The 18184-nt window shown below is 16.9% G+C and overlaps 2 protein-coding genes across 2 annotated transcripts; both read left to right on the forward strand.

The window, feature by feature from the left end:
- Window positions 1-1866: 1866 nt before the first annotated feature.
- SRAE_2000477900 (RAC serine/threonine-protein kinase) lies at window positions 1867-5738 on the forward strand (the record flags this gene model as incomplete). Its single annotated transcript, XM_024643701.1, has 3 exons — window positions 1867-2094; window positions 4174-4815; window positions 4866-5738. The coding sequence occupies 3 exons, from the start codon at window positions 1867-1869 to the stop codon at window positions 5736-5738; spliced, it is 1743 nt and encodes a 580-aa protein (XP_024509343.1).
- Window positions 5739-16413: 10675 nt separating this feature from the next.
- SRAE_2000478000 (Sulfotransferase family-containing protein) lies at window positions 16414-17460 on the forward strand (the record flags this gene model as incomplete). The annotated part of the gene is made up of 2 exons (XM_024643702.1): window positions 16414-17090; window positions 17151-17460. The coding sequence occupies 2 exons, from the start codon at window positions 16414-16416 to the stop codon at window positions 17458-17460; spliced, it is 987 nt and encodes a 328-aa protein (XP_024509344.1).
- Window positions 17461-18184: the final 724 nt, after the last annotated feature.

The following is an 18184-nucleotide window of genomic DNA, read 5'->3' on the forward strand; positions in this document are numbered from 1 at the left end:
TATTTAATAAATTTATATAATTATTGTATTACAATTAAATATGAATAAAATTAATATTTATTTCTATATATAACATTTAATTACATTATTAATTATACTTTAATTATAATAACTAAAATAGTTGGAAAATTTTATTAAAAATTATACTTCATTCACACTTTTATTTCACTACATTAATAATGAAATGAATTTTCACATATAAACTAATAGATAAAATTATTATTAACCATCAAAAAATGTACTGTGATGTTGCATATAAAAGGAAGTAAACTTAAATTTTTTTTTTTAAATCCATAAATATACTCTGTTTTTTTTTTTTTTTTAATTATAATGTTAGAAAATATATTTAGGACATTAATAGTAGCACATTTTTTATTTTACTTTTATCTATTAATAATATTTTGTCAGCTTCTCTCCTGTTAAAATATTTTTTTAAGTATAATTTTTTTTTTTTTTAAAAGATGTCTTTTGTGTGAATTTTTATTAGTCATTTATAAAAAGTATTAAAAAAAAATTGTGCCTTAGATATACACATATACATATGTATACATATAGTTATTACTTTTTTTACATTATTAAAAAGTTGTTTTTTTTTTTTAAAGATATTATTATTTTTACCAAATCATTCTTTGAAATGTTTGGGATGTCCTTGTATTGCACTTAGTTTATTTCCTTAATTACATATTTATACACTAGGTTGATAACATTCTGTAAGGATTTTTTAATTTATGACGAAGAAATTTGTTTTTAATGTCTTGTGGATGATGTGCATATATATATATATATATATGGAATTGCTTATAATTTATCAATATGTATTTATATATATTTCCAATGCTTTTTAACTAATATTACTTAACTTTTAGTATATTTTGATGCGCATTTATAGAAAAGATATATTTTTATAAAGTTTTGATCATTGAAAGAAACTATTTTAATAAGATAGAAAATTTTCCTAGTTCTTCTAGAAAAAAAAAATTGTTATCTTTTAAATGATAAGGTTTCTTTAAAAGAAAATATAAATTTTAATATTTGGAATTTACAACCGTAAATACATAAGATTAGCATCACATATATTTTTTTTAATAATGTTATGAATTTTTGCAATAAAAAAATTGTAGTAATTTTATTGTGAATATAAAACTATAGTATAAAAACAAGGAAAAATTTAAGATTCATAAAATTTATAATAGTTAAATTGTCTGTTGTTTAAAAGATTAGTAGATTATTCTTATCATCAGCTTCTTAGTTACAGCGAAAAACTTCAGTATGGCTTATCTATGTACCACTTATATGTACGTATAAATATGCGATTTTTGTAAATAAAAATATTATTAAGATTTATCTTAATAAAAAGTTTATTTATTATAAATATTTAAAATATTTTATACTTGTAAATATATATATATATCAATAAGATAATAATTATTAAAATGAGGAAATATATAATTATGTCATAAGTATAACAAATAGTTACTATCTTTTGTCTTCTTGTTCAAAGTTAATGCAATATATTTGTTGATATTTGGTTAGACTGAAGAATGTAAATAAATATACATTATATTTTATTATCTTTATGTTAAGGTGTTTATTAATAATTTTCAATTTACATAAAAAAAATGATTTATCTGTATTACACATATTCAATTAAATATATTATACGAATATAAATAATTATGTTTTCTTTTCTTTTATTTTGATTATAAAATTTTATAAATGATAAATAAATTTTTTTTTTCATTTAACTATATAATATTATAACTATAGAAATAAAATAATTTTTATAAATTTTAAATTTTTTTTTTATTTATAGAATTTGTTTTTAAAGATTTTTTTTTTTACCATCATTATTATCTTTAAGAAAAAATGTCATTCAGTTCAGCAACAACTATGGGATCCACTGCCAAACTTAGTAGAAATCACGAAGATGTTATCTATGAAGGTTGGTTATATAAAAGAGGAGAACATATTAAAAATTGGAGAGCACGTTATTTTATTTTATTTAATGATGGTGCATTACTTGGTTTTAAACAAAAGCCTGAAACATCACAATATATGGATCCATTAAATGATTTTACAGTTCGAGATGTTCAGGTAAGTTAAAATAGAATAACAAAAGAAAATTTTTTTTTTAAATAATATTTTTAAATTATGAACAAATAATACCTTGAAAAATAATAATATCCATATATTTATCATATAAATATATATATATATTGTGTGTTATTCAAAAATATTTTGAAAATTTATCTATTTCCAAGAGAAAAAAAATTTTTTTTTTAAAAAATTCGTATGTTTTTTACGGGTTAATTAAAACACTTAAACATAAAAAACAAACTTTGAAAACAAAAATATGTTTTTGTTTTGATATACACTCACAACTATGTGTAATTCCATTTATATTTTTATCCGGACTAATTTGAATCTAGTAATTGGCGTAAGAAAAAACATGAATATATGTGATAAAGCATGTTTTTGTTAAAATTGCCAAAAAAATATTTATAATGTTATTATTTTTTTTTTTTTTCAAGATCAAAAGAAATAGTTTAAATAGGAGTGTAGAGAATGAATAAAAATAATAATAAGATGTTTATGAGAATGATGATTTATATATTTTTTGAAATATTATTTTGCATTCCCTTATAGTTTCTTGATTAAAATTATATTTCCATATTTTATTTAAATGCCTAACTAAATAAGTAACTTATTAAGTTTGGTCTAATTTGACATTTTTTTTATATATCTTAAAATCATGTTATCTTTATTATTATGCAAATATTTTCCGTATAATTTTAAACTTTATAAATTACAACTTATTTGTACTAAGTGCACTCGTAATTATATCAAAAAACATTCGAAGGTCATATGAATGTTTTTTGAAATGAATTTTAAAAATATAGTTTTAAAAAAAAACTTCCTTTTTCATAAATTATAAATAACTTTATTTAATATAATAATTTTTATTTTATCATTATATTGAAAACAAGATTAATATAATATTTTTATTAGATGTACATATTAATCGGAGAAACATTTGTTTTCAAAACATTTTTCTTATATTATCAGTAAAGATATTTATATAAAATCAAAAAAAAAAAAATTTTTTTTTACTACTTCTGCTAAATTATTTTTTATTCTTCATATTTTTATATACATATTAAAATAGATAACAAAGATTAAATGTATTTTTTGTTTCCCATATTTGAAGTATTTCTCAAAGATTCAATTGTTAATAGTAACTATAGATTAAACAAGATTAAGGAAATTGAGATGTGTTAGTACTTTTTTTTATCATATTAAAAATATACTATACTTAAAAAAACATATAATTTACATATATATTATATATATACTATTGTTGAATTTACTGTTTTTTTATACAAAAAAAAATGTATATATATATATTTAAAAAAAGAAATATTTATTAAATTGATGAGATCAAAAAAAAAAAAATATTTTATTTATCATAAAATAAAATTGTTTATATATTTGGGTACATTTATATAGTATTAAAAAACATCATTTTTAATAGAGTAACTTTAAGCATATTAGTCAAAAAAATTGTTTTGATCACACTACTATAACAAACAATTGCATATAAACAAGGAAAGAAAAGTACATAAAATGTGATTTTGTTTTTTTAATTATTAATGCGACGTATTTTTTACACAAACAACTAAGCTTCTAATCGAGCTTTAAAAAAATTCATATCAAAGAGGCAAGAATAAAGAAAAGAAACTAGGCGGTCGTTGTATTTTTACTTCCGTGCCAATGTCTAAAATTGTTTAACTCAAACAAAAGTGCATTTAAATATTTTTCATTTTTCTGTAGGGCTTCTATTTTCGAATAATAAAAGTTCATCGTTACTGAGTGCACTCCCAAATTTTGTCAAATAACAAAAATATTTTTTAATATATTACAGATATAAGAGTTGTTTGGATTCAAAAAGCTTTATTTCTTTCATATTTTATTTTAATAATACACAATATTTTTATGTAATATATATTTATTTATATCAATGTCTTCAATGTACTCTAAAAGATTTAGGAATAGAAGAATTGATCATTTTGTAAAACCTCATGATAATAAGGTATTATTTAAAACAAAAAAAAAATTTTTTTTATGTTTTTTTTTTATAAATTAAATGACAAAATATAATTATTTTAATTTTAGCTTATGAAAGTTGAACGTCCAAAGGCAAATTCTTTTATTGTTCGAGGTTTACAATGGACAACGGTTATTGAAAGAATGTTTCATGCAGAAAATGCCCAAATAAGAGAACATTGGTTAACTGCTATAAAGCAAGTTTCAGATAAAATGAAAGAAAAGTCAAAGCAAATGAATGATGTTGAAATGATGGATTGTAATAATCATAATGATTCATCAATTCCAGGTGTTAATCATTTTCTTCAAAATACTCAATTATTTACTTCTGTTCCATTATCTGAAGTTGAAAAAATGGAAGAAGGAAATGGTGGTTCAATAAGTTTTTCAACAAATATTAAAAAAGATATTTCAAATGCTAGTATTAAGGATAATTCATTAATGCAAGTAAAACAACAAAAAATAGATAATGACATTAATAATCAAGATATCAAAAACAAAAAACGTAAAATTGGTTTAGAAGACTTTGATTTCCTTAAAGTTCTTGGTAAAGGAACATTTGGAAAAGTTATATTATGTCGTGAAAAAACAACAGGAAATTTATATGCAATTAAAATTTTAAAAAAAGAAGTTATTATTGAAAAGGATGAAGTAGCACATACCTTAACTGAAAATCGTGTATTACAACGTTGTAAACATCCATTCCTTACTGTAAGTTAATATATATCCTGCCCTTTTATTCATAATCAACTTGTTTATAGGAATTAACTTACTCATTTCAAACAGCTGATAGATTGTGTTTTGTTATGGAATTTGCTATTGGTGGAGATTTATATTATCATTTAAATAAACAAGTGCAAATTTTTAGAGAAGGATTTTCAGAATCTAGAACTAGATTTTATGGTGCTGAAATTGTTTTAGCTTTAGGATATTTACATGAAAATAATATTGTTTATAGAGATTTAAAATTAGAAAATTTATTATTAGATAAAGATGGGCATATTAAAATTGCAGATTTTGGGTTATGTAAGGAAGATATATCTTTTGGAGATAGAACCAGAACATTTTGTGGTACACCAGAATATATTGCACCAGAAGTTTTAGAAGATAATGATTATGGTAGGAGTGTTGATTGGTGGGGGGTTGGTGTTGTTATGTATGAAATGATGTGTGGAAGATTACCATTTTATTCAAAGGATCATGAAAAATTATTTGAATTAATTTTAAGTGGTAATTTGAGGTTTCCCTCAAAATTATCATCTGAAGCACGTGTATTATTATCGGGTTTATTAATAAAAGACCCAAATACTCGTTTAGGTGGTGGTCCTGAAGACGCAAAAGAAATTATATGTCAAGAATTTTTTAAACCTATTGATTTTGAGAGACTTTATCGAAAAGAAATTGAACCACCATTTAAACCTGCATTAAAAAATGAACAAGATACCTCATATTTTGACATAGAATTTACAAGAGAAGCTGTTCAATTAACTCCACCTTCAGCTAGAAAAAGTATATTACCAACATTAGAGGAGACAGAAGAATTACAAGATAATTTTGTTCAATTTTCTTTTCATAATGACATTCCATCTTTATTAGCAAAGAATTCAGAATTGTCCGAAGGAATGGTGGAATGATAGTGATGAAAAAAAAAAGCAAAAGTTTAAATCATATAGAAAAAAAAAATTTATAGTTGTACTTGAAAGATCTCAAAACAAGATTCCCTTCCATACATAAATAAATTATAAATAACATTTTCTACCTTTGTGTTTTAAATCATACACATATAATAAGTTAGAATAATGATGTGTAACAACAAAATAAAATGGATTGATTTTAGAAGACAATTTAGTTTACATTAAATTTAAATATTATATATCTCTTTCAAATACATTTTTTTTTTCATTAAAAGATAACGGACTATTCAAAAAAAAAACTTGTTTATTGTATGTTTCATAAAAAATATTTTATTTAATAAAAGTATTCTTCAAAAAAAAAAAAATAACATATATATTATTTTGAGGATTTGTTAAATTTTTTTAATATAAAAATAACAAAACAATGGTGTTTTTTTTGGAAAAGGTTTTTAAAAACATATTTTTATAATATGCTTGTTATTATAAGAGATGAAAAAAAAAGAAGAATAAATAAATGATACATAATGTATTTTATTTGAATATAGCATTGTTATTGTAGTTGTTTAAAAATAACATAATTGGTTTGGTAAATGAATCATCCTATAAATATTTCTTTTATTTTTGTTCCATTTTTAAATCAAATAATGGACTTTATACATTTGTGTTAATTATATATTGTTTTCTTTAAAGATACAATTATAAAAATTAAAAATAATTGTATATATTTTAAGAAAATATTATTGTTTGCTTTTTGATAAACACATCAATTATCTTTTATCATTTGATACCTTATTAATGTTTTTATTGTTTAGCATAACTTTATAAAAAAAAATAAACTTTTTTATAAATAACATACCGTAAATGTTAGTTGTTATTATGTTTAATTTAAATAAAATTATTTAATAACGATTGATTTTTTTAATTAAAATAAATATTTAATATATATATATACACTTAATTTAATGAATATTTTAGTACAAAATATAATAAAATATAAAGAGAGACGTTAAAAAACAAACTCATTTAAAAAATAAATAATTATTAATAAAATGTAAATTCAATAAATAAAAAAACAACTATATTAAACATTTCTAATTTTGTTTTATGAAATGATTTATAATTCCTAATTTTTGAGCTATCTTCTAAAGCATGTGACATAAAATTTATCTTTAATTGCTATATCATGGTGATAATGAAGTAGTTGAAAAGTTGTTATTTCGCAAGAATTGTTTTTATTATGTTTTTAAATGTTAACTATTATTTTAGTATTTTGATCTTATTGATATAATTGTACTATAGAAATGGATTTTTAAAGTACACTTAAATACAAAAAAAAAATGTATTATTTTGTAAAATAATAGTAATGCATAAAAAAAATTATTTTAAAATACACATAATGAAATAGTTGTTAGTTGTAGTAACAAATATATTGTAGTAAAAATAAAGTCATATGTATTTATAAAAACAATAAATTATATTTCAAAAAAAATATTTTTTTTTTCCTCATATAAAATAATACTATATTTATATATTAAATGACGCTATTAAAAAAATATATGAATTAAATTTTATTCATAAAAATAACATTGAAACAAAATATATATATGTCAAAAATCATTATTTAAAAAAAAATATTTTTTTTATTGAATAATATATTCAAAATAAAATCTTGATAAAAACATTTTTAAACTCTTGTACTTTATCTTAATATTTTTATTATCAAGTATAATTACTTGAATTTATTAAAAATTAACATTTACTTACAATTTTTTTTTTATAATAAATGATTCTGATTAACATAAAAAATATAAGAAAATGTTTATTTAACTTTTTCATTACATCTTCAAAGTTTATAATAATTCATTTAAATAATAATAATTGATTATAACGTAAGATAAAGGATGTCAAACAAATTTTAAATATATCATGAAATATGACCATATACTATTTAAAAAAAATTATTTTTTTTAATGTATACTTCTTCCGCAATTTTTTTTTTCTAATAATACAAATTCATGCTATGAAAATTATTGTACATTGGTTTTCTGTACTTTTTTGAAATATAAAAAAAATTGCCTATCTATCTTTAAATACTTTAAAATTATAAATTTGTGTTAAAAAAAATTATTTCTATCAATAGAAATTTTTTTCAAAAAATCTTTTCATTATATAGTTTTATTATTTTCTTTTTATAATTATTAGTAGCTTTTAAAGTTTTATCATTATTTTTTATATTTTTTTTTTAGTTTTTTAAGTTAAATCTAGATTATTCAAGTTGTCTTTAAAGAATTTATTCTTTCAAAAACAAATTTATTTTTAAATATTTAGGCAAAAATTATAACAGATGTGTGAAATATTTTCTTTATTATGAATTTAGTTATATCTTTTATTAAGTTGATTTTAAAAAATTGTATAAACAAAAGTTTAACATTAGCTTTGATTATTTTTACTTTTTTTTATATAAATTTTTGTTTTTTTTTACATTAATTGAATCAAAAATATTTTTAATTTAACTTTTATTGGTATAAAAGTATATAAAATCTATTAGAATAAATTATAATAAACAAATGGTAATTTATAATTTATGTATTAATATTTAATAATCCTTATTATAAATTTCTTTCTATATACATATATTGATAAAAGCTATTACTACTTTAAATTTAGTTAAAAATTTTATAAATGATAAATAACACTATCATATTGTAAGTAATTTTTAATAATATGTTTGTTTTTTATTTTTTAAAAATTTAAATTATTAAATATTTTAAAAATACAATTTTATAACACAAGTGTAATTTTTTTTACCAAATTTTGATATATACTTAAAATAGAAATAATTAAATTACAAATATAAATTTTGTATTTATTTAATGCTTTTTTGGAAAACAAAATAAATTGAAAATTAGAAATATTGACATAATTTATTACGGTAAAAGTTGTTAATTTCTACAACATTATTAATATTTTTTTTTTAAAATGAAATAAATTATTTAAAGGGTAATTATTCGCAAAATTTAATGAACAATTTTGTAGCCGTGAAAGTCAAATAGTAAATACAGTCTAAATTGTTAGTTTCTATATATTTTTTTTTATGAATGATAGAATAAATAAATTTTAAAATGTTGTTAAGCAATTCATATTATAATTGATATTATTGTACAATTAACCAAAGAAAAAATTAACTTTTATCTTTTGTATGATTGTTCTTAATAATAAAAAGTTAAAAAAATATTATTTATTAACAGTATTAGCAATCTTTTAATCTTAAAAATAAAATCATATAATAAATTAAATTTTTTTTTACATCATAAATATCAGTACAATTTATTAATAAACTTCTTAAATATGTACTATTTTTAGTTTAAAAACAGATGTTAGTAGAAAAATAATTACATAAAAAAATGTGGTAACAAGTTAGTTAAAGAAATACAACAAAAAAAAACTTGATGTAATTAATGTGTATATATCAATTGTCTAATTTTTTATTTATGTTTTTATATTATTTTTTGGTTATGGTTAATGATAATCGATTAAAAAATATTACTCATTGATCTTAATGCACTAAGTTTTATTTTTAAAGAAATGACTAATTCATTTGTTTATTGATAAGTGAATAATAAAAGTAGTTTATTCATTGTAGTGTATAAGCTTAATAAATATTACACAAATTATTAAGTATATATATATATATATATATATATATATAATAGTTTATATAATTTTTTGGAATTAAAAAAATAAATTTTATTTATATCATATTATAATAAATAAAGATAAACAAAAAGTACATATTAAAATATTTGTTAAAAATATAATAATTTCCATATGGTTAAATTAATAAAATTTTTCATTACTTATATAAATTTGATTTATTAAAATACAACTTATTTGGATATATGTAATATAACTAAAAAAATTGACTTAAAGATAAAATTAAAGAAATTAAAAAAGACATTTATAAATTAATTTCAAAAAATTAGGTTTGATGAATGATTCATATATAATTTGATAATATAAATCATTAAAGTGTTGCTATGTATAGAGTTAGAAAATAAATTTGAAAAGTATTATTTTTAAAAAATTTATATATTAATGAAGAAATTTGTAAATATTAATTGTAATCATATGAAATAAAATATTTAAATACAATTATAAAAATTTAATTTATTGGGAAAAATTCTAACAATATCTGGATCTAAAATATATAATTTATTTCTTTTATAAAAATTATAGTTTCAGATGAATTATGTTAAACTTCATTTTTTTTGTTATATATTGTATTTCATGATAAAAAAATTCATTGAAATATTATTTCTTTAAAATTAGTTTTTAAATCTTTTAAAACTTTTTTATATGAATTATTACAGTCTTGTTTTTACATAATCAAAACTATTGATAAAAAAATGTTATAGAACTATAGCAAGTATATATGATTAAATGAATAGAAAAACTTAAATTGAAAAACATTTATTTCTATATTCAGTTATAGTAAATATAATCAAAAATTTAACAAATATTCTTATATAATTGCTTGTATTTACAAAAAGTTTAAATTTGAATATCAATGATAAATTAAGTGTTTCATTTTAGGGTAATAAATAAATGAAGCATTTGAGTGTTTTTTGAAGAAAAAAAATGGTAAAAAATTAAATATATTTATAGTAATAGTGTGATTAAATTTCACATTGTATACATGAATTGAAATTGTTTTTTAAGAACCAAACTTTAAAATCTATTAATAATCACTTAAAATTATCATCATCATCTAAAATTATTCTATAAATTAGTGATTTTTTTTTTAGTATAACAGTACATTTTATTTAATAGTTTCTTTCACTCAAAATTATTATGATTATACTTCTTATTTTTATATTTATAAAATTGCTTCATGAAAAGAAAATCAAGTAATTTTTTTTTAAAATTATAAGAATTATAAAAGTTTTCTTATTAATTTGTTTTAACTTATTATAATAAAATAATCATTATCACTATACAATTTTGAAAAAGTTGTTAGAACAAATTTATCTATTGTTCAATCAGAAAATATTAAAATTTTACTAATCATTGTCAATTTTAAATAGAATATTTTTAAAATGACATTGTATAATTATCAATATCAAGAAAAAAAAATTATTTTATTATATAACAAATGAATAACTAATAATATAAAATGAATATAATAATTATATATTTATCATTCATATTGTTAATTCATTTTTGATAAAAAAAATTCTCCTAGTAATATTCAACTTTTATATTTAAAAATTCTTGTGCAATGTTACAACAAATTTTTGTAGTTTTATAAATTTAACAAAAAATTTACATTATTAATGCTTGAATAACTTTTGGATACACTTTTTTTTTAATTACTAAATGTAAAAAAAAAAATTTTTTTTTTTTAAATAACCAATGTGAAAATAATTTTCTATTTAACTCTATCAATTATGTGTTGATTGATTATTTAGTTATATAATATTACCACTAAATTTATTATTTATCATATTGAATGTAAATATATCATAATGTATATTCTTAAATGAGTAAATAACTAGAAATTTTTATATTTAATAAATTTTTTGTTAGAAATAATATTGTTTTTGCATAATAAAAATATACACCATTAAGATATATTGTTAATAATAATAAATTTTAGAAGTATAACAATAAATATATTCCATTGATAGATGGAAAAAATAAAAGTTATATATTTCTACTGAGAAAATACATTTTTTTTTCATTGGTAATATAATTGAAATCAAATTTTTTATTTATTAGAAAAATGTTTTTATAATTATATTCAAAGAATCTTGGTTAATAAAAATTGAAACATTTTTTTTCCCATTCATTTTTGAAATGTAATTTTAATGTATTGTAAAAAAAATTATGATATTTTTAAAGATAAAAAATTAATGTTAAGAGAGTTATAGTTTGTAATAATAATAATTTATTTTATCAATTTTAAAAAATTTTATTTTATTTTATGAAAAAATAGTTAAATAAACAATTTTAGCAGTCTGAATAATGTATACATTATAATTATATGAAATCATACAATCTGTTAGAATAATCATTTCAATAATGATCAAGAACTATTTATTATCAATACATATGAAATGTTAAATACAATCAATTTTCATAGATAATTATAATTAAAATAATATCAAGATTTTTTTTTTATTTTCTAAATAGTTTTTTAAATTATTTTTTTAATATTTTTCACTCTCATTATTAAAATGATTTGGATTGAATTATTTTGTTTGTTATTTTTAATAATTATATTTTAAATTTATTTACATAAAATAAGTTTAATACTATTTATACTCTTGTAAATATTTCTTAAATTTTTTACTATATTAGAAAAAATTTAATTATTTGCAAATTTATTAAATATAATATTATGTATAAAATACTTTTATACTACAAAATTTTTAAATATTTAAAAAAATCATTTTGATAATAATTTTTAAATTTAAAACAATATATTCATGTTATGGTAGTTTATAAATGTAATAAGTTTAATATTAATTTAATTATTAATTGTATACTTTTTATGTTAAAATTTAAATTGTGTCTCAATAAAGTGTATTTGGAAATTTTAAAAGAAATTATTTTACTTGATACTGTATTTTATGTTTTTTTAAAAGTTATAGTTTAATTTGATTTTATTTTTTTAATTTAAATATATGAATATTTTTTATAAATTTTTTGATTTGTTTATTTAATACACTATATGTAGTAAGTACATTAAAAAATTAAATGACTAATGTTATTATAATTAATTAACTATTTTATTTGAGGATTATTTATTCAAATACTTTCTTTAACAATTTAAAGGGAAAATATAATTTTTAAAACTAATTCTGTCATCTTTCTCTCTCTTTTTCTCTTAATTAATAATAAATACTAAATTATGTTAAGTAAAAATACTGAAAAATATCATTTAATCTTTAAGAATTAATTAGTGATTATATATAATGTCACAAAACTAAAAACCTTTATAATAAAAAAAATTTCAAATCTTTTTTATCTTTGGAAAACTATTATAGAGTTAGTAATTATTAACAAACCTACTAATTAAAATGATAATATTAAATAATAACTATATATTAAATTTCATGTAAAATTATAAACTTATAAAACTATATTTTTTTATAACCAATTTTTTTAATTTTAAAATCTGATTAGCTTTTTTTATTTATTTTCTATCTTAATGATTATTTTAAATGAATGGAAACACAGAACAAATATTTGATTATATTACTGTAATTGAATTTCTTATCAACATTTGTATTTTTCCTTTTACTATATGGACAATATGTAAAAAAAAAAAATTTCATGTTTATTTTCGTTTAATTTTAGTATTGTTAACTATTGCAACAATATTAATTTCACTTAACAGTTTTATTTTTTCTTTATTAGATATTATTTCTAGTAAAGTTAAAAATAATGATACAAAAGATAATAATTTTAATGTTTTTACTACTATGGAGATTTTAAAACCATATTTTACTGATATATATAGATCAACGCAATGGGTTTTATTTTTTGATAGACTTTACTCAACATACGAATATGAAAAATATGAAGAATTTAAACATCCATGTGTAATACCAATTATCCTTATTTTAACTATTTTTTTAACTATTATTTTTGTTGGAATACGCCTACTCATAAATTTTAATAATTATTATATTATTATTTATCAATTTTTTGATATTTTATTGATTATTTTAATAATATATTTAATATACAAAAATTATCATCTCAAAAAGCATCAATTAATAATGTCTAAAACATTAACAAGTAAATATCAAATATCTGAAAATCTTCATATAGCTGTTCTTGCTTTACCAGTTATTATTTTTACAAATGGACAATTATTTTTATCAAATTTAGTATTAATTAATATTATAAATACTATTGAAAGAAAAAAAAAATATTATATTTGTTTTAATATGGTACAACTTCTTATTTTTATTTCATTACAACTATATGTTTGCCTATATAAAAAAATATCATTAGTTTTTAATAAAAGGACAAGTATTATAGATAGTACAAAAGATGTTAAAAGGATAAAAAATGGTAATATAAATTCTACTAAAATGAAAAATATTCTAAATAATAAAGTTAATGATGTATATTTTGAAAGGCTCAAAAATATTTGGGAAAAGAATTAAATTTATAATAATATATATTTATTTTTTAGTTAAATAAAATGATTGTTATATATTTTAATTTTTTTATACGTAAATTTAATTAATGATTACATAAATTTCTTTCATTATAATAAAATTAAATTAAAAATAATTTAATTTACTAAGCAATTTTAACATTATAATTATTTGTTTGAATTTTCTTTTTTAAAATGATAATTATTTAAAAAAAAGAAAGAAAAATAACGATATATAATTTGTAGAATTATGTAATTACCGTATTATAAAAATTGTTTCTAAAAGTATTTTAGTATGTCAAAGTAATTTTTGTATATTAATTAAAATACAACGTTTAAGTGATTTAAAAATAAATAAATATCCATTATATAATTTTTTTTTTATAAAATTAAAAAAAAAATTGTATATTCAACATATTTTTATACTATAAAATAGTTCTTTATAAAAATTTTTTTGAAATGATTTTAAATGCATCACTAAAAAGTATATATTTTTTTAAAGATTGTATAATAAATATTATTTTTATATTGAAGTAAATATTTTTAAAAAAATTACAAATATAAACTCAATTTGACAAACAAAATTTTTTAGATTTTATAAATATGAGTGGTTAGATAAAATATATAAGTTTCAAGTAAAAAAAAGAAAGAATGTCTACAAACCAGATTTAGAACTATCAATTTAAAGTAATATAACAAAAAACTAATTTTGTTAGATAAGTAAATATTATAACAAAAATTAAACAATAATAAGAAATGTTTAAAAAATAAAAAAAAAAAGTTTTTTTTTTTTCAATTAAATATATTGCTATATAGTTTCAATTTTTGTTGTGATTATCTTTTTAATTAATAAAAAAAGATTATAAATACTATTAAAAGTAAATAATATTGTACTACTTAGTATAATTATTTTTTTTATTAAACAAGATAGAGAAAATTTTTTTAAAAGACAAAATATTATTTTGTTAACATAATTTTGTAAGTTAATTTTTTTTAGAAAAAGTATTAATATACATTATTTTAAAAATTTTCCATTAAACAGTTAAACATATTATTTAAAATATGTAGAGTGGAAAAATAAGTTTAAGGTTTTTTTTGTTTATAAATCATCTTCTATTGACAATATTTGATTTTTCAATAAATTAAATAAATGATTACTAATGTATCATTAGGTTTTAAGCAACAAAAAAAGTATTGATACGGATAATTCACCAAATCTATTTACCTTCATATTTATTAAACATTTTAAAAACTTTTAATAAATTGATACAAAATATTATTAATGTAAAAATCAACATATGATAGATACATAAAAATATTATTAAAACAATTTATTTTAGTTTCAACAATTTTATCAAAATTAAATTATTGATATTATTTTTTAAATTAAATGTATTAAAATACAAAAATTAATAAATAATAATTTTGTTAAAAAATATAATTATTATTATTACTAAAGTCTTTATATTTAAAAATTTTTGAACTTCTAATGAATATCTTAAAGTGATTTTTAAAATATAAAAACTTCTCAGTTCTATACAAAAATTGTTGATAAAATTTTATAAAATAAAAAAAGTTTATAATATTTTATCAATAAAATAATTTGTTAAAATTTTTATAATTAATTAACGCCTTAAGAAATTTTTAAATATTATCTTGAACCTGTTTTTTTTAATTTATAAAAACCAAAGAAATATTTTACATACATGTTTTATTGTTATCTTAAAATTTAACATAAAATAAATTTTTTTATCCAGTCTAATTTAATATAAATAATGTTGCCAAAAACAAAAAAAAATTGATAAAAAAATGATGTTACTATTATAAAAAAAATTAAAAGTAATATTAAAAGGTTATGAATAAAATAAATATCTATTTTTAAATTAATCATATTGATAGTGGTTTTAATAATATTAATTTATTTGTAAAATATAAATTATAAATTAATAATAGATTATATTTATTATGTATAATTTTTTAATCACTTCTAATTATTGATAACTTTCTAATATTTTTTTAATTTAAAATTGAATAATTATAAAAAAGTTTAAATTTATAATATTATTTTATTATAAAATGTTAATACGTTGTATATCATAATGTAAACGAAAACATTCTATTAAATGAATTTATTTTTTAAATATATTCAAAATAAACAAGATAATTGCTAAAAAAAAAATACTATTATTTTTTTATTAAATAAAATATTGGATATTTTAAAGATATATATTTGTCAATTTATATATTATTTTCTTATATAAAAAAAGATCATAATAATTATCAATTTCATTTATCTATCATTTTTACACTAAAAAAAAAACTATTCTTTTTTTACATTTATTTACCAAAATATTAATAAAAAGGTTAGAAAAAAAATTTGCTTGCAGATATTCACTATATAATTATTTAAAATCTGGATATTTTTTCTGTAACATATATTTATTTCAATATTATTTTTTTTTTCTCTATATAATCATTGTTATATAATATTCTATTTTTATTATGTTAATTAGTATTTATTTATTTTTAAAACTTTTTTTTCTACAATTGGTGTTATGTCAAGATTTTACTAATAATACAATAAAACATGAATTAGATGATTTTCGAAGAGATATTGCAACATTAAGAATATTAAAAAAAGCACAAGCAATAAAATGTTCCAGAAAAAATATTAAAAAAAAATGTGCTGGTATTGTAAAATTAAATTATCAAGAAATGTATTTCTCTCCAAAACATATGTTAGCAGCATGTGTTATACAAAAAAATTTTAGTTCAATGATGATAGCAATAATGTGTTATTTATTTAATGATAAACAATTTTTAGAAAAACACAAACATCTTGCTGATAATGAATGGTCAAATATGGCATGTAGAAGTCATAATTTTGTTCGATCAAATGAAAATATAATTAAAAAATTTGCTAAAAATAATAAAAATTATTATTTAAAAAATTGGATATCAATATTAATTGTTAGAGAACCAATTGAAAGATTTATTAGTGGATATATGCATCATTGTTCAAAAGAATTAGGATCATATAAATATACAAAAAAATGTTTTTATTGCAATGGTAATTTAAATTGTTTTGTTAAAAAATTATACCGAGTTACAACATCAAATTATAAAACTATTGATAATACTGATTTATTTATTAAACAACATTTTTTCCCTCAAACATGGTAAGATATAAACTTAATTATTATATATTAATATAAAAAAAATTGCCACATTAATTTTAGGAGATGTGAATATTTCCAATATAAAAATTTTTATAAAATTTTAAAATATGATTCATCAAATTTGACAAGCTTTTATGAATCACTTATAAAAATATTAAATAATAGAAAAATATCAAGTGAAAAAGTTGATTATATAAATGAGGAAATTCATACAATAAAAAGTTATCATGCAACTTCAGGAAAAAAAGCTACAATAAAATTTACGGATAATTTATATAAAAATGAATTTATTTTAAAATTATTACATAGAATATATTATCCCGATTTCAAAGAATTCAAATTTCCTATTCCAGTAGTAGAAAAAATATAAAAAAAATATTAAAAAATATAATTATTTATTCATTTATTTATTTGATATGTATTGGAAGATATAATAATAATAAATATTTTTTGTAGTTAAAGTTATTTTTATTTTAAATAATAAAGTTGTAATAAAAAGATATTTGACCTAGAATTTTTTTCTTTTAATGTTTGGTAAATATTATGTACAAATAAATTATTTTATAGATTTAATTTTTTTTTTAAAATTATGCATTTATTAATATATTGTTAAAATATGATCTTTTCAAAAAAATATACTACTAGAAATATTATGTTACTAGGAATTCTAACAATTGGAATGTTTGAAATGATGTCATACTACTTATTTGCAAATAAAAAAATAACAACAAACCGATTAGGTATTTTTTTTTTAAATATTTTTTAATTTTTTATTAGATTCAAATATGACAATTAATATTAAAAATCTTGCAAATACATCATATGTTATTGTTGATGATAAAAAAGTACAAGATGGATATATAATTCTTAATTATCATGAGTGTTGTTATACTCCATATGATCCAGCAATACACAATTTAAAAAAGACATGCCAAAACATTTATTTAATGATAAAAATTAATACTAACAGATTAAATATTTGTCATAAATTATTAAACAATCATAGATTAATTTCATATTTCAAAAACCAACTTGTTTTTTTTGTATTTTTCTTGAATACTACTAAAATAATATTAACATTACCAATATTTTTA

The sequence above is a fragment of the Strongyloides ratti genome, assembly GCF_001040885.1.
Source record: "Strongyloides ratti genome assembly S_ratti_ED321, chromosome : 2".
Taxonomy (NCBI): Eukaryota; Metazoa; Nematoda; class Chromadorea; order Rhabditida; family Strongyloididae; genus Strongyloides; species Strongyloides ratti.